General features: G+C 43.7%; 1 protein-coding gene, 1 long non-coding RNA gene and 1 pseudogene across 2 annotated transcripts; 2 read left to right on the top strand and 1 right to left on the bottom strand.

Annotated features, from left to right (window-relative positions):
- Positions 1 to 1,791: 1,791 nt before the first annotated feature.
- On the top strand, positions 1,792 to 6,126 carry LOC112641101 (adrenocortical dysplasia protein homolog). Its single transcript, XM_035709945.2, is given in 4 exon segments — positions 1,792 to 1,855; positions 4,358 to 4,552; positions 5,225 to 5,238; positions 5,240 to 6,126. Coding segments are annotated over 4 exon segments (1,038 nt in total). The 3' UTR covers positions 6,005 to 6,126.
- Positions 6,127 to 7,344: 1,218 nt separating this feature from the next.
- Positions 7,345 to 9,227, top strand: LOC112640949 (elongation factor 1-alpha 1-like; annotated as a pseudogene).
- Positions 9,228 to 17,401: 8,174 nt separating this feature from the next.
- LOC118353232 (uncharacterized) lies at positions 17,402 to 22,299 on the bottom strand. Its single transcript, XR_004811783.2, has 3 exons — positions 22,171 to 22,299; positions 21,337 to 21,569; positions 17,402 to 20,752 (listed from the first exon to the last, which is right to left on the bottom strand). It is a non-coding gene; the product is annotated as an uncharacterized LOC118353232 (long non-coding RNA).
- Positions 22,300 to 24,975: the final 2,676 nt, after the last annotated feature.

Here is a 24,975-nt window from a genome sequence, read left to right on the forward strand (position 1 = left end):
TTGGCAAGTCCAAAATCTGCAGGGCAGTTTGGCAGGCTGCAAATCCAGGGAAGAGTTGTTGTTGTTGTTGTCTTGAGTCCAAAGGCACTCCAGAAACAAAATTCCTTCTTCTTCTGGGGACTTCAGTTTTTTACTCTTAAGATCTTCAACTGACTGGAAGAGACTCACCCATATCATGGGAGGTAATTGTCTTTATCAAAGGCTACTGATTTAAATGTTAATCACATCTAAAAAATACCTTCACAGCAACATCTAGAGTAGTATTTGACCAAACAACTGGGCACTATAGCTTAGCCAAGTTGACACATACAATTAATCATGAGTGTCCACTCTTGGTCCACTTAGGCACCCACATACATCTCTTTAAATATACTCATTCTCAAAGTAAAGACAATAATGAGGCCATATTTATACCTTTCATTCCCCTGTGTACATCTGAAAATACACAAAAACTTTCCAGGAGAATATGTGAAGTCCTTAGGTGATGTTCACTCTTCTGTTCTATAACCTGCAATTTAATTATTACGATGTAAACTTAATACATCTTATGGTATTATGAGAAGATAAGAAAAGGGAAAAAAACAAATATATTGCTATACACACGCATATTTATAACAATTATTGTCCTTGTTTCCATACCTGGTCACAAGGCCATAGGTGGAATTTATAACTACTTTCTTCAATAGCTATTCTGTATTCCTTTTGCAATCAGCATGCATGTCAGCTGGTCATGGTTCTTTAGCAGGTAGAAGTACTTGTAAATCTTCATTCCTGAGGGTCTGGCCCATTATGAGTCCTGCTTAAACCAAGCTGTAGTTTTTTACTGACTTTAACCACAAGGCACGGTAGTACTATAAGATGCCCTAAGGAAGCTCCTATATTCCAGATACGCTCTTCCTAACCGCATAGAAGAGCAGTAGTGCAATTTCCTCTTTGATAATCAGAATCAATCATCTATGGTAAATATCTCTTTATTTGTTGATTCAAAGGCATAAGAAGTTCAAAGTGGTTAAGTGGCCATTTTAACTTTAGTTCAGTGAAAAAAACATTTTTGTGTCTCCTGGTGGAAGCATTTCTACCTTTGGAATTAAGATTTCTTGACCAGAAGGGTATAAAGAGCATGTGGACAGGAAGAAAAAGTTTTACTATCAGATCATTAGAGGTAATAAGGAGTGGTTCTGCTCCCAATTTCTGCCCCTTAATTTCTGGATCCATGACTCCTGACTGTGGGAGAAGCAGCCCCATATGTTGAACACCGATCTAGAGTATATACAAACTCCAGCGAACCATGCCATGGCCGTATGAGGGGTTGCCACCTAGCTAGAACTACAACTGAGTCCTCAAAAGACCATTCCACCGCCACTCAATCAAGCCAGCCGCTTCACCCAGGTAGATCTTAGTAAGGCCCATACATTCCATGAGTACGGGCCTATTTGCTGCGGAGTTCTTCGATCAGAATCAATTCCATTCGGAATACCAGGAGCGTAAATAAGGCATTCGGTGGGTCCAGCTTCTTTGGGCAGAACCACTGCATGTAGGGAAGGCAAATCTGTACCCAGAATAAATGTCTATTCCAGGAAGAACAACATGCTGACCTTCCATGATGGACGTGCCCCAGTGTAATCAACCTGCCCCCAGGTAGCTGGCTGATAACTCCAGGGAACGTCTGCACATCAGAAGCTCCATGGTGGTCTCTGCTGCTGCCACACTGGATACTCAACAGTTGCTGTAGCCAGGTTGGCCCTCATGAGTAGAAGTCCACATTACTGAGCCCATATATAATCTGCCACCATGGCCATTTTGTTCATGAGCTCACTGGGCACCGACAAGGACAACCAGGAACAGAGGCTAACTGGTATCCACAGAATGGGTCACCCTAGCCACTTGATTATTAAAATCCTCCTCTACTGAGGTCACTCTTTGGTAAGCATTCACATGGGACACAAATACTTTCACACTTTTTACCCATTCTGAGAGGCCTACCCACATACCTCTTCCTTAGATCTCCTTCTTATTCATTTCCAATCATTTTCCTTCCGAGTCCTTCACTATCTTGTCAAACCATTGGCCACAGCCCACGGATTGATAAACAATCGCATATTTAGCTATTTCTCCTTCCACAAAAAATGAACAACCAGATACGGTGTTAAAGTCCTGCCCACCGAAAGGATCTCCCTTTACTGCTGCCCATCAGAGATGTCCCACAGAAGGGCTATAGTGCTGTAACTGTCCACTTCCAGGTGGTGTCTGCCTAGCATACAGACCCATCTCTAAACCAGGCCCAAATTTTCTCCTTTTCGGTCAATTTATCATAAAGAACTTCCTATGAAGCCATAGCTGCAGGCCATGAGAAATAAGGCAATATAACAGGGGTGGGCACCATGGGTATTTGGGTCTTTTCTTAACAGAATGTATTTGATCCTCCAGAGCCTGTTTGACCCCAAGTCCATATGCACTCCTTGCATTTGATGGTGATGTGCTGCTGTGTGTACCCAACTTTATGGTGTGGTGGGTCCAACAACATCCAGTACGTGATGACATTTCAGGTTGCCTGGTAACATGGTGGCTCGTGGCTAGCACTGAGTCTCTACTAAGGCCTAAGAGCAAACCAAAAGCTGTTTCTCAAAAGAAGAGTAATATCCACAGAAGATGACAAGCTGTTGTTCATCTATAGGGGCCTGCAAAGGCTCCAAATGAAATCCTTATTTGCAACTGACACACCAAGCACATTGGAGCTACTGATCACATGGCCCAAGTGCCAGAGCAGCTAGTATGGCAGACTGGACCTGTCACAGAGCCTCCTCTTGCTCTGAACCCCTATCAAAATAGCAGTTTTTTGGTCACTTGGTAAATGGGCTGGAATAACATACCCAAATGAGAAAAATATGTTGCTTCCAAAATCCAAAGAGACCCATTATATTTTACTTCTCCTTTTTGATTGTTGGAGGGGCCAGATGCAACAACTTATCCTTCACTTTAAAACAGATATCTTGACATGGCCCACACCACTTGATCCCTAGGTATTTCACTGATGTAGAAGGCCCCTGAATTTTTGTCAGATTTATTTCTCACCCTCTGATATGCGATGTCTTACCAGTAAGCGTAGAGCAGTTGCTGCTTTTTGCTCAATGGCACTCAATGGCATAATGTCATCAACTTAATGACCAGTGGGATATCTTGTGGAAGGGAAAGTGATCAAGATTCCTGCAAATTAAATTATGGCATAGAGCTAGAGAGTTGATATATCCCTAAGGTGGGATAGTGAATGTATATTGTTGGCTCTGGCAGCTGAAATCGAACTACTCTGCTAGTCTTTACTAACACAGATGAAGAAACCTTATTTGCCAGATCAAGACATGCAGGTACCAGGGAACATGCTAATTTGCTCAAGTAATGAAACTACACCTGGTACAGCAGCTGCAACTGGAGCTACCACCTGGTTATGCTCACAATGATCCACTGTCATTCTCTAAAATTCATGTTTTCTGCACAGCCAAAAGGCAAGCTGAATGGGAATATAGTGGAATCACCACCCTTGCATCTTTCAAGTCATTCATGGCAGCTGTGATTTCTGCAATCCCTCCAGAAATGAGATATGGCTTTTGAGTTCCTATTGTCCTACATAAAGTCTCCCACTTTGCCTTTCCCAACTTATAACCCTCATTTCACATATCATGAAACCAGTATGGGGTTTTTGCCAATTGTTAAGTATGTCTATTCCAATTATGCATTCCAGAATTAGACAAATAACCACAGGATGGGCTAAGGGACCCATTGGACCTGCTGAAATGGATCTGAGCTAAAAACAACCAAACAAACAAATAACAACAAAACAACTGGGCTTCCAAAGCTTACTCTGCCTGGTAGGTCACAGTGGCATGTTGGGTCTCCTGGAAATAATGTCAGTTCAGAGCCAGTATTTAGTAATCCCTAAAAAGTCTGATTATTACTTTTTCCCCAATGCACAGTCACCCAGTAAAAGGCTGTAGGTCCCTTTAGGGAAGACTGGGAGTAAGAGTAATGGTATAAAGAGTAAGGGGTGGTGTAGCTGAGTCTTTACTCAAGGGGACTCAGCCTCCTTTTCATTTATGGGGTTCTGGGTCTATAAACTGGCTCGAGTCTTGGAAATAATTGAAGGACTATAACTCTCTGTTTTTATGATTCAAGTTTTTATGATGCAAGACTTTTATTTACTTGGGCCTATAACACTTTTGTGCATACAGACCCAGTAAGAATTTAGTAGATTTCCCATGTATTTCACTTCTAGGAACACCATGATTCAACCAGCCAATGCCATAAATCTTTACAAGTCAGAAGATTCTGATTACTGGTTTGACCTCGCTGTCCCTTATGATAGCCTCACCCACCCCGCCTGTGATGATTGACGGTTGCTTCCCGGCTGTTGCCACCCAAGATCCAACAAGCGCCATGAACTTAGATTTCCCAATTCATATCATTCCTGACCTACAGAGAACAGAGACCACAGAGGTCTTCGAAAATGCTGGACGTCGATGGCACCTCACAAATCTATTTCTCAGAGTTGTGCTGACGGGTGTGTTCTTTAGATGCACCTAGGGTAGGTGAGCAGATCTTAGACGATAATTCCACTCCATTCTCATCTCTGTAAGCCTTTTTATTACTTCCTCTACTATATTCCAAGGCACTTCTGGTATTTCAACTGAGTGAATAGAGATCACCTTTTGGCCCGTATCTCAGCCAAACAACCAAACAAACTGTAGAGCCCTGTCTAACCCTTTGAGCTGCAACATTGAATCCAGAATCTCTGCTTATTAATACTTATCAATAAATTCAGCTTGATCCAATGTTACGTTCCTTCCACCATTATTCAAAACCCTTAGTGTCCATTCTCACACATATTCCCTGGCTTTCTGTCTGTATAAACTGGAAACATCTTCTAGTTCTTTGAGAGCACCTCCTTGGGGTCATACTTTGTACCTCACCTTTCAGTGCCTGCTGGGAAGTGTTTAGTCTAGAAGCAAAAAGGGGCTGTGACGGGTGGGTCGTAAGGAGAATCTGCAATGTTTTGCAGGGCAACTGCTTTACAGGAGGCCATTGGGGGTTCCTCGGGCACATCAGCATTAGCCTCCCCAGGTGGAGGTGGAACGGCCGGATCTATAGGCAAAAAAGACTCAGGATTATTAGAGGTTCATTGTCCGAAGCCTCATCAGGATCTTCCCAGATGGCTCCATTCTGATGTTGACAGGCCCTTGCACAGCGCCCCCCACTCACCCGCTGGGCCTCCACCCGCTATAGGGCTGCGGGAGAAGCTGTGTACACTGTCCCCAGCTCCTGGCTGCACATCTCGGAGAATGACCAGCGAGTTCTGAGCTCTCTGGGCCCAGGCCCCAGGGCCCAGGCTCCAGAGCTGCCCCCACCAGACCCAGCTTTGCAGGACCTATCGCTGACTATCATCTCTCCTTCCTCACCTACTTCCTCAGGAACCCCAGCTTTACCCAGCCACGTGTCCTCAGAGGAAAGTGGTGCCAGCATCAGCCTTCTGCCTGCCCTGTCCTTGGCAGCTTCAGACCTAGTGCAGAAGAGCAGCTCCCAGGCTGTACCAGCCATCTGTTCAGCCCATGGCCCCCTGCCCCCTGGCTCCCCACACTCTAACCCTGTACCCAGTTCCCCACTCCTGAGCTGCACCCCAAGTCTGTCATCCCTTGGCCATGTATCCAGCCCACATCAGGCCACTGTGACCAAGGCCCAGAAACCCAGCCTGGAGTTCAAGGAGCTAGGGTTGCCCCTCAAGAACTGGCATCACTCTCCAAGGACAAAAAACGCCACAGGAGCCCTGGAATCCAGTCCCGTTTGGGACCCTCCAAAGAGGCATCGTGATGGTTCCGCCTTCCAGTATGAGTACGAGCCACCCTGCACCTCCCTGTGTGCCCAAGTCCAAGCTGTCAGGCTTCCTCCCCAGCTCGTGGCCTGGGCCTTGCACTTTCTGATGGAGCCACAGCCGGAGTCTGAGCTAACCCAGGTGTAAGAGATCATGTGGGCATGTGGGCGGATGTATGCACACAGATCCACGGCTGGAGACTGACAAACAGTGTTCCACACTCTGCTCCTTTGAGTTTTTTAATAAAATAATCTCATGCGGCAGGAAAAAAAAAATCCTTCCTGAAGGATTTCATTCCTTCCCAGTCAATGCCCTCGCTTTACCAAGACATGTTCCATGAGACTTGGAATTCAGTTTGTGTTGTCATTCAGGCAGTAGCAGGATGAGACCCTGGGTCTGGATCTCAGCAATCTCTGTGGCTGCAGGAGAGAAAGGTTTCTGCCAGAGAAGACATAGAAAGTTTCACATCATTTATGTGGTGCTTAGCCTGGGAATTCAAATCTTCGAGCTCATCCTTTTCTTTCCCTACTTTTTCTAGCACGATTAGGAGCAACCAGCTGATTTATACTTGTTAGTTTGATTGTACTTGTTAGTTTGACAAAAATGTTGTAAGGTATCAAATACGTGGCCACCCAAATGCTTGCCTTCTTTAAGTATTTGACTAGGAGCATCCCAGATGATATTTTGCATGTCTTTTTGCCACATCACACCATGAACTATCATTTACTACTGAAAACATAGCCATTAATGCTTTTACATCTAATCAGATTAGAGAACCAATTCCAGAAATGTCAAAATCAATTTGGAAAACTATCTTTAAGATTTGGTTCTCCTAGAACCACTCTCAGTGCCCAAATTAGTTTTTCAGAGAAACGGAATCAATAAGCTGTATATGTAGATAAAGAAAAATTTATTTTAAGAAGTTGGCTCACATGACTGTGGGGACTGGCAAATCCAAAATCTGCAGGGCAGGCCAGCAAGCTAAAAACCCAGGTAAGAGTTGACTTTGCTCGCAGTCTTGGGTTTGGAGGCAGAATGTATTCCTCTCAGGAGGCCTGTCTTCTCTAAGGCCTCAACTGACTGCATGAAGCCCACTCACACCGTGGAAGATCATCTGCTTTACTCCAGGTCTACTGACTTAAGCGTTAGCCACATCTAAAATATACCTTTGTAGCAACATCAACACTTGTATTTGACCAAACACCTGGGCACCATAGCCTGACCAAGGTGACACATAAAAATTAACCATCATACTACCCGATGTCTATTTTCCTTTCTTTTGTTAACCAACAGAAATTAGATGTTTAGAATCGCTGAAAACAATTATACCTCACAGCCTGTCTTCTATTTCTGACCAATGAAAGTTCAGCAGAAATCTCTAAGTATGGATTCCAGAAAACTCTTTAAAAATGCGAGACTACTTTTTCACAAAGGGTTTGCCACCAGAACACAGGTGTCATGAAAACCACCGCTAAACCTAAACCAAAATGGGAAAGGAAAAGACTCCCATCATCGTCATTGGACACGCAGATTCGGGCAAGTCTCCACTACTGGCCATCTGATCTACCAACATGGTGGGATCGAAAAAAGAACTATCAAAAAATTTGAGGAGGCTGCTGAGATGGGAAGGGGCTCCTTCCAGTATGCCTGGGTCTTGGATAAACTGAAAGCTGAACGTGAACGTGGTATCACCACTGATATCTCCCTGTGGAAATTCCAGAGCAGCAAGTATTATGTGACCATCACTGATGCCCCAGGACACAGAGACTTTATCAGAAACACGGGTACAGGCACATCTCAGGCTGACTGTGCCGTCCTGATTGTTGCTGCTGGTGTTGGTGAATTTGAAGCAGGTATCTCCAAGGATGGGCACACCAGTGAGCATGGCCTTCTGGCTTGCACACCGGGTGTAAAACAACTAAATGTTGGTGTTAACCAAATGGATTCCACTGAGCCACCCTACAGCCAGAAGAGATATGAGGAAATCGTTAAGGAAGTCAGCACCTACATTAAGAAAACTGGCTACAACCACGACACAGTAGCATGTGTGGCAATTTCTGGTTGGAATGGTGACAACACGCTGGAGCCAAGTGCTAACACGCCTTGGTTCAAGGGATGGAAAGTCCCCAGTGACGATGGGAGTGCCCGTGGAAGCACACTGCTTGGAGCTCTGGGTTGCACCCTGCCGCCAGCTCCTCCAACTGATGAGCCCTTGCGTCGGCCCCTCCTGGACGTCTACACAGTTGGTGGTATTGCTACTGTCCCAGTGGGCCGAGGAGAGACTGGTGTTCGTAAGCCTGGCATGGTGGTGGCCTTTGCTCTGGTCAGTGCTACAACTGAAGTAAAGCCTGTCGGAATCCACCATGAAGCTTTGAGTGAGGCTCTTTTGGAGACTCAATGGGGGCTTCAATGTCTAGAACGTATCTGTCAAAGACGTTCGTGGTGGCAACGTGGCTGGTGACGGCAAAAATGAGCCACCCATGGAAGCAGCTGGCTTCGCGGCTCAGGTGATCATCCTGGCCCGTCCAGGCCAAGTCAGGGCTGGGTATGCACCTGGGCTGGGCTGTCACACGGCTCACAGTGCTCGCAAGTTTGCTGAGCTGAAGAGAAGATAGATCGTCATTCTATCTGGAAGCTGGAAGATGGTCCCAAGTTCTTGCAATCTGGGGATGCTGCCATTGTTGAAACGGTCCCTGGCAAGCCTCCGTGTGTTGAGAGCCTCTCTGACCATCCTCCTCCGGGCCGTTTTGCTGCTCGTGACATGAGACAGACGGTGGCTGTGGGTGTCATCAAAGCAGTGGACAAGAGGCAGCTGGAGCCGCAAGGTCCGCGGGGCTGCCCGGGAGCTCGGAGGCCGAGCGCATGTTATCCGCGAGCCGGGGCACCGCAGGCTTAATCCGCGGAGGCAGCAGGTCCCGGAACGGCTTGTGTCAATTGGCCATTTCAGTCTGATAGTAAAAGACTGTTCCTGATAACGATGCACCGGAAAACCTTCAGAAGGAAAGGAGGAGGTTTTGTGGGCCATTTGTTTTTTGTATGTGCGTGTGGCAGTTTTAAGTTATTAGTTTTTAAAATAAGAACTTTTTAATGGCAACAACTTGACCAAAAATCTACCACAGAATTTTGAGACCCATTAAAACAAAAGTTTAGTGAGAAAAATAAGAAAATAAAATAAAAATGAAAATGAAAATGCGAGACTAAGTTGGCATGTCATTTTGTCATCTTCCCTTGCCTTTTTCCTGCCAAAGATGCAGAAACTATATGTGAGGGCTGGAAGGCAGTGGCGGAGGAGAAATCAACTTCTGAAATACAGAATAACAACATTGATAAGAATGTGGCGGAGCCGAAAAATAGGGGTTTGGATCCCTGAGGGCGGGGTGCAAGCACTGTACCTAGACTGTCAACTTCTGGGCTTCTTTCTGCTGAAAAAATTAAATCGCTATTTGATGAGCCTCTGAAATAAGATCCAGTGTAAGTCAACCTGTGCTAGACACTAAACTATTTCATGTACAGCCTTAATAGCTTAATGTTTCATATTGGGCAGATAGCTTTTGTTCTTTTAAAAAATGCATCAATTACCTTATAGTCAGGGTTTTCTTTAATATCTAGCTTAGAGGCAGATGACGTTAATATTCTCTTCAAATGTTTCTTATGAGGATTAGTTACAATAATAAAGAGTTGCTTTTGTAGAAGAAATATCCTTTGAAAAGTCATTAGCAATTTAAAAACTCTATCAAGAAAACAGATTAATTGATACTTGTTCCATGTTGCGCTACACGACCCAGCCGGGACTAGGGCTCAGATACTCTGATAGTCACTAGTTTCCTAAGAATCATAGTCCATGAGGCTGTTGTGCGTCCTCGGAGATGACACCCCGACGGCTGGCTCTCAGAAACAAGAGAGAAGAGACGGAGCAGCACAGAGCCACAAAGATACGCAAGAGATCACTGTGTCACTTACGGAAACAAAAATTCAGGAAAGAGATGGAAAAAATTCTCTCTAAGCTAAAATTTTTCCTTAATTATTCTCAAAGCAAGAAGTAAGATAATCTTGGAAACGCAGAGGGTTTTGTTTCAGCAAAAGCCGCCCACCCGGCCGGCTTGCACGGGGAGCGCAGCTCTGGAGGCGGGAGGCCTCGGCCCAGGCGCCCGCAGGTGTCTTGAGGAGGGGGACTCCGCGTCCTGGGAGGGCTGCTTCTTACAGCGTCGGAGGAGTGAGGGGCCCGACCTTAGGGGCCCTGTCACCTGCGCTCTATCCCCAGGGGGCTGAGCCCGCGGCGGCGGGAGGGAGGCTGTCGGGGGAGGCCGCGGGCCGGGTGCCAGGGCCGGGGTGCCAGGGGCCGGGGTGCCAGGGCCGGGGGTGCCACGGCCGGGGCGCGAGGGCCGGGGGTGCCAGGGGCGGGGGCGCAGGACCTGGACACGGACCTGGGCGGCGGGGGCGGCCCCGAGCCAAGTGGGGACAGTGAGGACTCACCTCGTGCCGGCGCCACCAGGTCTTCCGAGCGCAGGTGAGGTCAAGGGTGACGGTTCTCTCCATCGATTGTGCGCGGCGGGGGAAGGGGGGGCAGGGGCCGCGGGGGACATGGAGCGCCCTAGGGACCCGGGTCGCCCTCCAGGGTGAGGCACACGCGGGTGCGCCCGACGGCCCCGCCCCACGGTCCCCCCACGGCGCTCGGGCCGCAGCTGCCTGGGTCCTGGGGCCCAGGCCCGCGGGAGGGGCGCCCGGGGGTCGCCGGAAGGAGCCGGGTGGGATCGCCGGCCCGCGTCGGCAGAAAGGAAGGCCTGGGCCCTGGGCCACCGGGGACCATCCCCTCCGCCACCCGCCCCCCGCCCCCCGCGGGGTCCCCACGCGGCTGTCCCTGCGCAGGGCCCGCCCCCCCGCGGACCCCCTCCCTCCCCGTGGGACCCCCCACTCCCTCCCCACGGCCCCCCCTCCCCACGGTCCCCCATTCCCTCCCCGTGGGACCCCCCACTCCCTCCCCGCGAGGCCCCCCTTCCCTCCCCACGGCCCCCCACTCTCTCCCCACGGGCCCCCTCATTCCCTCCCCGTGGGACCCCCCACTCCCTCCCCGCGAGGCCTCCCCTCCCTCCCCGCGGCCCCCCATTCCCTCCCCGTGGGACCCCCCCATTCCCTCCCTGTGGGACCCCCCCACTCCCTCTCCGCGGCCCCCCCTCCAGGCTTCTTTCAGTCCTTGCCTCTCCGGGCTGGGCCCCGACGCCCCGATTCACACAGCATCCCCCACACAGCACCCGCCACGGCCCCCCCGGCTGCGCTTTTTCCTCTCCTATAACATGAAACAATTTCTAATATAATGTTACGTGTGTATATTTGTTTGTTTCTTATGCATCACCGGGTGGGTTGTTTTTGGGGGGTTTGGGGTTTTTTGTTTGTTTCTTGTCTACCTTTCTTTTCAGTGAAATGTAAGCTGTGATCTTCGCCTATTTTGTTTAACAATGCATCTTAAGACACTTGTTCAGTGGATTTAAGATAGTTGTGGAGTGAATTTAGATCATCAGATTTCTGCTTTTGCGATTTAGCTATAAGAAATATGAGCTTTGTGTACATCACAAAGTACACAACAATCAGGAAATGAATACAGTATAATAAGTAAGAAATACATAATAAATATAAAAGTTCTGTCCAGAAACTTCAAAATCTCTCGATGCAGGTAACCTCGGTTTTGGAGCAAGGCACAGCAGGTGCAAACCCAGGAGGTGAAAGCCAAAAGTGATCATTCTATCCAACTTCTTTATTCTACTAATGAAGACAATTAGGCCGAGGGACATTAAGTGTATTGAAGAATGTTAAAAAGTCAGCTGGTGGCACAACTAGAATTAGAACCAAATTTTCTAATTACTAACACAGTATCCATTACTTCCTCCAATTAACAGTATCACTGCTCAAATAAAATTTATAACAATCAAAAAAAAGTGCAAAGGAAGAAATTTCCAATGTTCTTGAGTATAAAAATGTATGGCTTTGAAAATTAAGCTGCAGGCCCTGATTTCACCAAGTGGAAATCCACTAGTCTGATACACTTGCTTCTCAAAAAGCGTAGATGGCTGCAGTCGAGCTTGTCTGAACGTAGAACTGTAAGAGCAAGGAGAGGTGTCTTCCTGAATCTAAAGTTACAATCTCATTGAACTAAATTACTGGCTTCGGCCAGTGGGTGGGAGTCTCATTTGCAGAACTGAAGTGAGTATAGGAACATCTACTACTAAAGAAGGGAAAGGTGGGGTCAACTAGTAAACGTGAAGGAAGTGGACGTCGTTGCTATAAGGGAATACCTTTTTAGTCTATTTGCTATTGAATAGTTTCTAAGAATCTTTTTTTTTTCTATTTAAATGACCAGCGAGTTAATTTACCCAGGAGAAAAACATCTAATAACTGTGCTTATGCTTCTACACCCTGAATTTTACACACGGAGCGTAATTCTCCCGCTGAGTGTTACCAAATGAGAATCTGGGTCCGTGTCTCAGATCACTGGAATGTGATAGTCCCTCCTCGCTGCAACTGAAAACCAGGAAGGTAATAATTTTATAGCAAAGTTTATCATCTTCTTTCCCAGACATTTGGCTCTTTCGGTCTTGGGATTCTTTCCCCACTTCAATGTTTTAGCTAATTGAGATGCATTTCTATCTGATGAAGGCTGAACGCATCTTCCCTGGTGAAAATATTATACATAATAGTTATTAATGTCCCTGTGTTTAATCCCCACTTCACTGACAATAAATCAGTTTTTAGATTTCCTCTATAAATTGGCAATAAAAAGTTCATAAAACTAATCATTTAAAGGTCAATGTTTATATAGTCAAAGAAAAATAGAATCAAGACAACCCGTTTAATTCTCTGCTTTGCACTAATTTTAAAAAAATGTTCTTCTACTCAGCAATCACTATAAGTCCATTCTGTAAAATAAAATTAGAATTTCAGCACCATCTGCAAATTCTCTCACACTGAAAGTTAATTACATTATCGTTAAACTGATTTGTTAGAGCTTGAAATGTTGTGTTATAGTAAGAATACATGAAGAATCTTTCAAATTCTGGTATCAGACTCTTCTCATTTTCAAACAAAACATTGCCGCATGTATTCAATGTAATCTGGTTAACTAACTGAAATGGTAGGATTCTTTATCCTCATTATTGTACAAGAATGTTAAATTATCTCCTTGGGAAGAAAGAAATAGTCATGACAATTGTTTTCTAAATTTTAAAAACTAGCAAATTTCTCTGCTTTCCAGAGTAGTATGGAATTTTTTTTTTTAATTTATTTATGATAGTCACACAGAGAGAGGGAGAGAGAGGCAGAGACACAGGCAGAGGGAGAAGCAGGCTCCATGCACCGGGAGCCCGACGTGGGATTCGATCCCGGGTCTCCAGGATCGCGCCCTGGGCCAAAGGCAGGCGCCAAACTGCTGCGCCACCCAGGGATCCCTAGTATGGATTTTTTTATTTGAAAAACTCAGTTTCCCTTCCAGATACTTCAAACCTTATTTAAATGCAAATAGTGTCCCAAAATATCTTCTTTCAACATACCATTCTCAATTGGAGACATAAGCAATTTAATGAAAAAAAAAATTGATAAGCAATTCATTAACTGGAGATTTTCATTAAGTTCATGACTTTCCTGGAAGTATTTTAATGTAACTATTTTTCACACAACACAAATAAAAATCATGTATTATATGGAAAGGAAGACAGATCCAATGATTGACCAAACTGCGAAAAATCTGAACATGGTTTTGTTCTCAGTCCTATGGCAAGTTTCCACTTGACACCAAGCATCCCATTGGATAATCATAACATACTAGAAAGAGTGTAGATGCAAAAAATTGCAGAAGATTACAGTGACTTCTCAAGAAAAAGAAATATCTCTAACATCTTTGGATTATTCCTGAATTATGCATATAACAATGCTAAAATTTTGTTAAAACTTTGAAAGCTTGAAGGTCTCTCCCCTCCACAAGCCCCAACCATGTTTTCTCTTGAGACCAGCAATGAAAAGATTTGTTTAATATAAAAACCCTCCTAAAAAAAAAACAAAAAAAAAAAAACAAAAACCCTCCTAAATTTGTATAACGGGTTCCTAAATTATTTAACTCCTAAATTCTTAAAGGGGAAAGTCTCTTTTTCCATTTAGTATATTATTTGAAAAAGTAAATACAGTAATAACATATGTCAGCATAACCAAATCAATCTTCAGTTTACTGTCTAAAATTTAAAAGAAACTTTAGCAGCATAAGAAAATATTGTAGGTTCTGATTATGTGTTTTCTTGTATCTCCCTATTTCTATGGTTTGTATTTGAAAATGGTAAGATGGTCCATTGCAGACTAGAAACATAGAACATATTTCCATTCCAAAAGGACAGTAACCAAAAGCACATCATTAAACAATAGAAGTCTATCTGGGTCATCTGGTCAAACTTGCCCTGTAGCATTTCACACAAAATGCAATTTATTTTCTAAATTGAGTAACAGCCTCACAAAAGGATAAACTATAAAACTAGACAATACCCCTGCCCTGTTGGACCTCAATATATCTTGCTGCCAAAGAAGAGAAAGTACTCAAAGAGAGAACAGAAATCCATAACCAAAGTGGGAAATAAACTTTAAAGTATGAATTTCTCTACAAATGAGTAGCAAGAACCAGAGGGAGAAGGAAAATCAACTCAACTGTTTCAATGAGGAACTACCAAATTATGTGAGAAGCAGTAATTTTCGGGACAATCAGTCCACCATTGTCATAAGGAAAGGGACCTGACACTCGGGCTCTTTAGGACAGTAAGGAGATGAGCAAATATTTATGGATGTCCACACTGATTCTTTTAAATGTTTTTCAAAAAGAAGTTTTATAGCCTGCAACACAGAAAATAACCATCACCAGCTCATATTTTCCATTTTGTTGGGCTTGATGGTGTTCTCAATAATGGTGAACTAAGGCTGTCTGCTTGGAATTAATGATTAGAAAATCTCACAGTATCAGTATTAACGTTAGATAACAACAGCAACAGCTAACATCTATTAAATGTTTATAATGGGCCGAGTGAGTGCTCGTCTGAGTACTTTGATTTTTTAGCTTGTGTAAATCCTCATAATGCAAATTATCTTGCCTATTTTATCAAAGAGAAAATAAAGGCACAGAGAATTTACCTGATTTACCCTAAATCACATAGCTAGTGATCTTAGAGCTATTATCTGAACCCACTTAGTCTGACATCCAGGCCCACGTACTTGGACATAGTTGATTATGTCTTAGCTTAACCATGTCAAAGGAACCTAGGCAGTAGCAACAGAAGCCTACAATGGATTTTGACTTTCTGTAGTCAATGCCATTTTTTTGGTGGGTGAGCTTGCATATTACATTTTCTTCTATAATATTTTAAGCTCAGAAAAGAGTTCTATCTTGCAAAGATTGAACAAATATTCATTTTAGCCAACACCACCAATGACACTACTAAATAAGCCAGCACTTTCCTTTGTATCTTGTCTGTACTTTGAAGGGTCCAAGTCCAGAATTACCCTGAAGACGACTTCAATTTCTTGGCCATGGGCTTGGGCCCCTGGCTTAGTCTTGCCAGGCTAAGAGCTACATCCACCTTCACCTTCCCCATCTCTTTAAGGGTACGCAGCAGTCTGATAAGATGTCTTAGAAGTGTGAATCCCTTGGCCGAGCCGATTGCCTATTGCCCTGTCCTACCACCCTAATTCCCCTACCTCTCAACACAGAAATAGGATGAGAAAATTGCACTCCACGAAGTACTATACCTAGACTAGCTGGATGTCCCATACCTGCCTAAATTTAGAAGATGGGCAGCCTCTGAAGCCCAGCGCATGTCTCTCTTTGTACTACCATGTGTTGCTAAGAAATCACTCTGTGTCAACAACAAATAAAAAGTTAAGTGCAGTAAAGAATCAATAACTCTTCCTGGATCCATAAAGGGCCTGAGGACACAGAGAAAACCCCTGCTCTCCAGACTGGAGAGACAAGCAAGTGCACACAGGCAGTCCCAGCTTCCTGCAGTCGTGCGAAGCGGCCTCCGGAAACAGAGCTGGAGCAGGAAAGCTTGGACCTTAATTGACAAATAGCTGGAGGCTCCGTGCAGACAAGTCAGAGAGTTAAAAACTCCAGGGGGACCCAGTCACAGGGGGTCACCATGCTTTTGCGAGTCTTACCTCCAGGAGCACAACCAGGTTCTCACAGTAAATATCAGAGAAAAATCCCCTCCTGCTGCCAGCAGTGGTTGGGGAAAAGGTACTGTTTTTGAAATACACCGGAGCACTTGTTTCTTAACAAGCCCTGATCTCAGGGGAGACTAGTTAACCCCAGTCTCACAAGCTGTGGGTTTTATCCCAGCCTAACTGACCTGCGGTGGAGAAATACCCAACTCCAGCCAACCAGAGCCATCTTGTCCCACCAAGAGGGGGGAGGAATTAAAAAACAAAAACAAAAAACTTGTAAACCTCACAGTCCAGAGGCTAAAAGTCAGGATCTTCCCCTCATTTTGTGATGCTTCTCTCAACCCTGAAAAATACAATAAATTTGTTATAAAGCTACTGTGGAAAAGAGGAAAAGCTCTTTTGTATTAGTCTATGAGTGCGTATTGTGTTTGTGTCTCTGGGTGGGGGAGTTGTGAAGGGAGGGAAAGACATTAGAATAAAGCTGTTGAGAAGAACATGTATTTAGCTAAGAAGGAAATGAAAAGCAATACTAAATCTAACACTCAAGTAGATAAAGCTTCCAGTACCTTCACAGGAAATAAATGAATGGTGCTAATAGCTGGATCCAATTTATAAGGCACTAAACGGATATTATAGGAGGAAGGGAGATAATTAATCTTCAGCTAGAACAATGAAGGATCAGCTGCAGTATTATCACAGTGCCACATTCCAAGACACTGGAGGTGCTTTGCCTTCCAATGTATTAATCAAAGACTATCCAGAATTAGGATGTTTAATTATTTGCAAGGATTCTTTGTATTTTTTATCTCTGCACAAAGCCACTGATTACTCCATATAAAAAGTTTTCCCTCTAACACCAATGTTAATAGCCCCTGAGTATAGAAATAAAGATATTTGACTTCAAAATTTAACAGAGGTATAGTTTTTGTGAATATTTGATAGATTAGAAATTTGATTTCAAATTTAATAAAGCTATAGTTCCTGGTGATTCTTTGAGTATTTGGTGTAAATTGTTTAAACCTTAGAACTTATAACAAATAGTGTCATTCTACTTTCATTAGATTCAAATAAAAAAAATAAAGTCATAAAAAAACTGAAGTCATGATTCTTAAACACAGGAAAAAAATGTCCAAATGTTAATTCTGTTTCTGCAGGAGATTACCTCAAACATGCGTAACATTGGTAATGAGGAAAGTTTTGGGCAATCTATGCCACTTCACAAATGCATAAAATAAAATGGGAGAGTAGAAAGCCAAGCACATTCTTTACCTTACAATATTTAACAAGTTTATTCTTAAAAGTTTCATAAATAAATTCTTATCATTATCAAAGTGATATAATCATCAACACGACATTGGTCGGCTACTTTTCCAGTAAACAAGTTTTAAAACAGGTGTTGTCGTTTTTTTCTGCTCCTCTCACACCTATATGTTTCCCTCTAGTTTGGAAAGACTGTCTTCCACTGTTTTCTTTTGCCTCGACTGTGCCCCTTAGTACATTTTACAAGTATGATCACATTCGCCTTTCAACTGTCATTAAATCCAATACTTTCTTATATTTATTTTACAATAGTCAATAAATATTGCTCAGCCTATGCAGAGTGGTGGTGCCATAACTCCATCTATAAACCTTCAAGGTTTTCTTACTCTAGGGATGCAGTCCAACCTCCTTAGTGTTACACTCGCGGCTTGTCCTTAGAAGGTAACGCCTTCTTCTAGGGCAAAGATTGTTCTGAATTTCTTGTAGCTCATTACAAAAGATTCAGGGTCCCTAAGCTCAGTGTTTCTCAGCTGTGACAAAAATCACCCCCATGGGACTTGGTGGGCTATGGGGCAAAGTACAGCCTTGCAAACGTGAGGCTCATATTTCCTGATGTGCTGTTAGTGATACGAGTCCTTTGTTTCTGACCTGGAGTCTCATGTCCTCCCGTATCTTCCATGAATACCCGATAAGCTCACTTATTAGTTGGCAAGTAGCTTCCATCAATGGAGATCAGGTGTTAACAGAGCCATGGCTTTCTGGAAGAAAAAGAATAAGGGCCTCATAGGCCCGTGTTCAGGATATAGAAGGACTCCTTAGGATTTGAGAAAGAATGCTCTTGCCTGGAGTAAGCAAAGGCAGGGAGAGGGGGCGTTGCAGGGAGGAAACTAGTGTCCCCTACTCTCCTACCTGTTCATGAATACTAATAGGCTGAGCGGTTGAGGAAAAGTAGACTGGAATGTAAGTTGCCCCGGCAGTGATGTGATGCCTGGTCACTGTTCTCCAGGCAGGAGGGGGAAGGGATACGATCACCACAACCCAGCAGCAAGCGTCGCTACCCCAGTTGAGAGGCAACGTGTCTGTAGCTGTGGGTCCAGGAGTCCCTCGAGCTGAAACTGATGGTGTCAGTGATGAACTCAGACATGTGAGCAGGTAAAAACACTAGAGGTCTTTTCTCAGTTCCTGCACCACCTGAAACCAAAAGTGGACGTGCTGTGCTTACTAATGTGGCACAGTCTCTCCCTCTGTGTCCTCCGTTCTTCACTCCCCTCACTACCCTAACCTCAGCTGGTTAATGGAGAAAGAAAATTAGCAGCAGGCTGAGGTTTCCCTGTCCTCAAGAGGCACTGAAAACCATCGGCACCTATTCATGTATGTGCTGGGATGCTTCAGGGACAGGAGACACTCGGACTTCCATGACTGCTAAACATAGGCACCCAACTCACCATCCTCCCCAGGGCTTCCAGGGCAAGAAGATGTCCGAATTCCACTGTTGCTGTTTGGACAGTTCACAAGGGGGTGCATGGGGTAGTGGGAGGGGGTGGAGTCTAACATGATGGTTTGGGGGGATTCTTTGGGGTCAGTTCAATGTGCTGCTGATGTCCTTACACCCGAACGTACAGTAGGACTGATGTGTTATATATTTAAACTTCATGTCCCATAAGTGCCATATGGGTGGCTCTCAATCAGTGAAGAGACACAGTGAAAGAACTGTTAGTGGGACAAACACTCCTGGAACTTTCTACCGATGGGCAGGTAGAAATCAGCGTGCAGGCCTCTGCCCTCTAATGTCCAAAGCTGTCACTAGACAGAATACGTTCTGTTGGTTGGCAAGTCAGCAGTTATGTTTCCAATCATCACACCTCCTCGGCAGGTGTGGCTAATAAACCCTGACAAAAATACAGAGGGGCCGTCACACCACGTAATTTATTAGGACTACTTAGGTGGACTAACAATGCTCAGTGCGTCCAGAAATCAAGGAAAACCTACTATTTCTTTGGATCTTCCATGACAAAAAAGGAGAATTATCATGTTGTGACATGTTAGGCATCGGAGACAGTGCGGTCTCACTCAGGCGTTTTGCTCCATTCTTCGTATCCACAAATGCACACAGGTCAGCATTCTCTGAGTGGGGCTCAAACCAGCAAGTTGTCCTGGAACCTATCCAGCCAGCTGTAGAACACTCTAGATCTTTGCAACCCCATAGCTTTAATGATCCCTTTGAGATACAAATATCTGATCTTGTATATGAGACACTGTGCAGTAGAAAGCCGCCTCTGCCCTGAAGACACCCTTGTGCTTCTGCACCTGTTGCCTCCTGGATATGGCTACTAGGTACAGTCCTTTTGGAAGCAGCTATCCCCTCACCGATGAGCTCTTGCCAAAAACAAATACCCAACCCAGGGAGGCCTAACGACGCCGCAGTCTGATATTCCCATTTAGAAGTGGGTCAGCAGCTTGCACTCAATAGCTCCGAAGGTGGGAGGGGACCTGGAATGCTCAAAAACACACTAGGCCTGGCTCCACTGGTAAGTCAACTTTACATGGAAAAGTGTCAAGTCAACTCTCCCTCTGGAAACTTTATCCCCCTACACTTTATCCCCCTATGAGTCGAAGCTACTGGCTTGTCAGGCCTTCAACACACAGAGATTCCCATAAAAGCTTGGTGCACCTAAGCGAGATCCAGTGAAAATTTTGATTCTCAACCAATTTTTCTATGGTTTTTGAAACAAAAACCACTGGGCTACTCAAGCTTTCCAGCCTCAGCACCAGCTATGTAGAATCAAAGCTGAAAAATACTATGTGATCTCACTTATATGTGTAATCCTTTAAAAAAAATACAGCTAGAAAAAAAACTGAACTCATAAATACAGACAAGAGATTGATAGTTGCCAATGATGAAGGGACAGGGGTGGGCGATGCGGGTGAAGGGAGTTACAAGGTACAGACTTCCAGTTATAAGATGAATAAGTCGTGGGGATACGAGATGCAGCCTGGTGACTATGGTCAGTGATACTATATCACATATTTGAAAGTTGCTAGTGGAGTAGATCTTCGAAGGTCTCATCTCGAGGGAAAAAAAATTGAATGACTACATGCAATGACAGATGTTAAGTAAACCTATTATGGTGATCATTTTGCAATGTATGCAAATGTCAAATCACGGTGTTAACACTTGAAACGAATGCAGTGTTCTGTTTGTCAATCATATCTCAATGTTTAAAAATGGAAATATTCACTCTGCTCGGTGGGCCGAATTCAAGGCCGATGCACAGCATTCTACGTGGACCTCGTGCCACCTTCACCTCAGGGTTCTTGGTGGCGCCTCATCGTTGCCGGCATATTTTTAGGTTACAGGCTGGCTGTTTCAGTCCACTCGGGCATCAACCCTCTGGCCTTTGACCTCATCTGAGTCCCGTGATGGCCGCAGCCTCCCTTCTCCTCCACCACCACCTGCAAAGTTAAGAGGCACAGTTCATATGAGCACTCTCACCTCTGACCACAGCTGTAGGCTCAGCAGCCTTCGAGACTACTGTTTGGCTCACCAGCTCACTAGAAGAACTCACTGAAAGCAGTTGGTTAGACTCAGTTCTGGAGTATTCTAGGGACAGGATGCGTACTACAATCAGCCAAAAAATCGGATTGGCCCCCCAAATGGCCAACCACAGTCTCCGGCCCCTCAGGTGACTGACTGCGACCTTCGCGGCCCTGAGACCTCACCGCAAATCATAAATATGACTCAAAACCCTCAGGCAAACAAAGATATTTTTAGTGGGTAGAATATTCCGAGGGCTTGAAGATGACCTCTCAGGGAGCAAGGGTAAAGATTCCACCTCTAATTCAGACCCTCTTCATTCAGACAATGGTTTGCTTTTTGTTTAAAAAACCATTGAAAAATTGGTTGAGAATCAAAATATTCACTGGTCTACGTGGATGGACTTTCCACGTTCCCTGACATCCCGCAGCGCCTGGTATCACTTAGTTTTGGAATTATCTTCTCAAAAACAATGAAAATTTCCGATGTTTAGCTTTCTTACCCTTTCCTTGTCCACAGCTTGGTAAGGTAGTTTGGTCACTGAGTCTGGTCATCTCAGAGAGAACTAATCCTCCATCAGCCACTTCCTGGGTGACGATGATGAGCAAGGTGTGGAGGAAGCACACAGACATCTTTTGAAAATGTGAGATTCTGCTCTAGCCATTCCTGGACGAAATGCTACTTTCTTTCTCCCAAGGACAATCCTTAGCTGGCTTGATGGTCACACCTCCTTGACTGTGAAGCCAAAATGGGGCATAGAAGATTCAAACCAAAAACAAACAAACAAACAAACAAACAACAACAAAAAAAAAAAACAAAAGAAGAAGATTCCAACCTGATTCAGGTCCAGCCACCTGGTCTTACACCATAAAGATAATGACCATTTGGTTGTCCATTGCTTGTGGAGTCCTCCCACAGTAGCCCATACAGGACAAAACTCAGGACATGGAAGGGATCTGGAAGTTTTATAGAAATGCCCTTGCTGCTCTTACAAATGATCCTTTATATGAAAGGGTTGGATGTGAGTAGATGACTGGAGAAAGGGTGAGGTTCTAGCTATTGGAATAGAAAGTGATTTTATGAAGATGGAGAGCAACAAACCTGGCACCTGAGGAGAGAACATCTTAGATACAAAAAAGAATAAGGAAAGGAGAAAACTTAATCATAATTTTCTTTCAGAACTTTCTGTGGTTATGTTTCACATGAAAGAAAATGTCTCAGTATGGCTTTTCAAAACTTTATTTAGTTAATACCAATTGAATCCTAGGTCACCCATCCATCCCCTTCCAGATGAGTCTGACCATTTATTTCTCTTTAGCTTTTTTAAGACATCTACCTGAGAGAGCACTGGATGGCCGTTACACCCGAAATACATCTGGATGGCTCCTCGTCCTAATTCTTAATCATTTAGTTGAACAGAGGAATGCCAACCAGCTGGTAGTGTGGAAAAACTGGTAGTCCTTCTGAAAAGAAACGAAAAAAGAAAGAAAAGATTCAATTATTTAAACTGAATTTTGAACTCTCAAGGCAATAAGCCAGTCAGGTAGACTACATTGGAAGCACTCTCAACTTGTGCCCTCTGACTGATGTAGGTTCTCTTTGGCCACCATCAATTAGAAATGACATTTTCTTTCCAAGGACAAATTCAGAATTACATTTTCAGGTGGAAGCTAGGCAATAACACGTCTTTCTCCCAAAAACGTGGTAGCTTGTGCCTTAGTAGGGGTAGTAAGAGACCTTCATGTTTAAGGAAATACCGCCTCTGCTCTAGAAGGCATCCAACTCAGTCATAACCCACTGACCAGGGTTGATATGAATGAGACAATTGCCTTTTATTTCTTCCTTGCAAGACGATGAAGGGGTTGGGCAATCTTGAATACATTTTTATGAACCTGGCTTAAACCTCAAGTCAGGTGTAAAGGACAATATGGAAACTTAAAGGAGAAGCCATCTGGCTTTCTACAGGACGTTCTAATTGTTTATAGAGGCCTGGCATGACTGAGGTAAATAGCACATGTTAGCCCCATCCTTCTTGGAATCTTGCTGGGAGGAGCCTTAATTAAATTAAATGCTATTTGAGACAAACTAAATCAATGTGGTCCCCTATCAGATTAACTAGAATGTAGCAATCTACACAAAAGACACAATTATTTGGAGACAATTCCCCATGGATATCTCCTACCTCTGCACATTTTTGTGAGCAAGGACACTACCACTAACTAGACTATTTTTAGTTCTGGACTATTTTAAGGACGTCGTATAGCAAATACCCTTGGCAGATAGAAATAGTGCGTTTTCCTCCAAGACAGAGTAAATAAATCTGCTAGTATCATAATGTCTCCTACAAGGCAAAGGTCAAATAGATCTGCTTGCAGTTCATTATGAGATACTGGGGGTTCTTAAACTTGGGAGTTCCTCAGCTATGATGGAAATCTGCACATACACAGCATTCACTTGAGCCCTTCTGCATCTCCCTGTCATGGGTCTCCAAGGGTCAGGAGAACTGCTGTATACATGAAACTCATAGTGTTTGCTGTGCTGGGAGTAACAAGCCCTTTGTCTTTGACACAGGAGTCTCTTGTTTTCTATCAGAATTCAAAAAAATGGTAGCAGGCTAACTCATTAGCTTCCTAGTACGGTACATTTTCTGACTCTCTACAATTCTTGATAGTGTTCAGAACTTTCAAAACAAACTTGTGTACTAGTGTGGGAGATGGGGGTAGGAGGGAATCCAGAATGAGAAAAAAAAAAACTGCATGTAATTTCCATAGTTGTTTATTGTCAGTTTGTGCATTTTTTTCCTCATGGACAAATTCCCCCCTCTCAGTTAAGCAGAGACATCTATACAACAACATAGTTCTCACTACCTAGCCTCAACCTGAAAACTTTACTTAATTTGCAACTTAATATAAATAGACCTGCCTTCATTTCATAAGTACAACTTGGAAAATTAATATTTTTGAATCAAAGCATTAAGAAACTAAATAACAGAGCAACAATTGTTTAGGAAAATACTTTTCGGAAGTCATTAAAGTGGGATTATAACTCTTAGTCTATTGCTTTGCCAGCTGAGCCATACAAAATATGTATCTATAATGAACAGTTCATACAATTCCAGAAATACTAGAAAAGGAAACACTGCAAGCAGCATCCTGTCCCATGGCAGTTATACTGAACCCCCTGAGTGCCATAGATTTTTGCATACGTACAAACACATGATCATTTCAATCGGTCTGTCTATGTACATGCCTATTTTGAGATATGAATATGCCAGTATATAATAAGAGTAATTAAAAGTTGTCATGCTTTAAGATTATCTATGAAATTATTTATTAAAGTTTTATGATCTGTATCTTTTCTACAATTGTTGCCAGTTGAAAATGTACTTCATCCTTTCTGGAATGGATAGCAGGAATATATACTCTGGGACATTTGAGTATAAAGGCCCAAAGGGACATAGGCCTTGGGAACAGCTGGGTTTTGGGGGCCTGACTTCTTGTAAATATTAAATCTAATTTTTCCCAATTACAGCCAGCACATATGGATGTAATACTAGTAGGGGCATCTCATTCAAAAATATCAATATAGTTAATATATTTGGGTTCATTTAAAGTTTATAGTCAGAACAGCCCAAAGACAAGGATTCAAACTTCCAGTGTCTGCTGGTTGGCAAAGATCCAAGTGAGATAATTCAGTTGGTTGCTATTTTTGTGTCAAATGAGTCTTATAACTGATTTTTACTGTTATGTACTATAGTCAGAAATATTCCACAAATAACATTTAAAAAATATTTTCAAACACAGAAATAAGCTATCCTTACATACAGTCTAACGAAAATGTTTCATGTTGGGGGATCCCTGGGTGGCTCAGCAGTTTAGCGCCTGCCTTCGGCCCAGGGTGTGATCTTGGAGTCTCGGGATCGAGGCCCACATCAGGTTCCCTGCACGGAGCCTGCTTCTCCCTCTGCCTATGTCTCTGCCTCTCTCTCTCTCTCTCTCTCTGTGTCTCTCATGAATAAATAAATAAAATCTTAAAAAAAAAAAAGAAAATGCTTCATGTTATTTTAATTAAATTTTGATTTATTATCAAGTTATTTCACTTCTTATACACCTACTAATGTTATATATACAAATACTATAAC

This window comes from Canis lupus, chromosome 33, assembly GCF_003254725.2.
Source record: "Canis lupus dingo isolate Sandy chromosome 33, ASM325472v2, whole genome shotgun sequence".
NCBI lineage: Eukaryota > Metazoa > Chordata > Mammalia > Carnivora > Canidae > Canis > Canis lupus.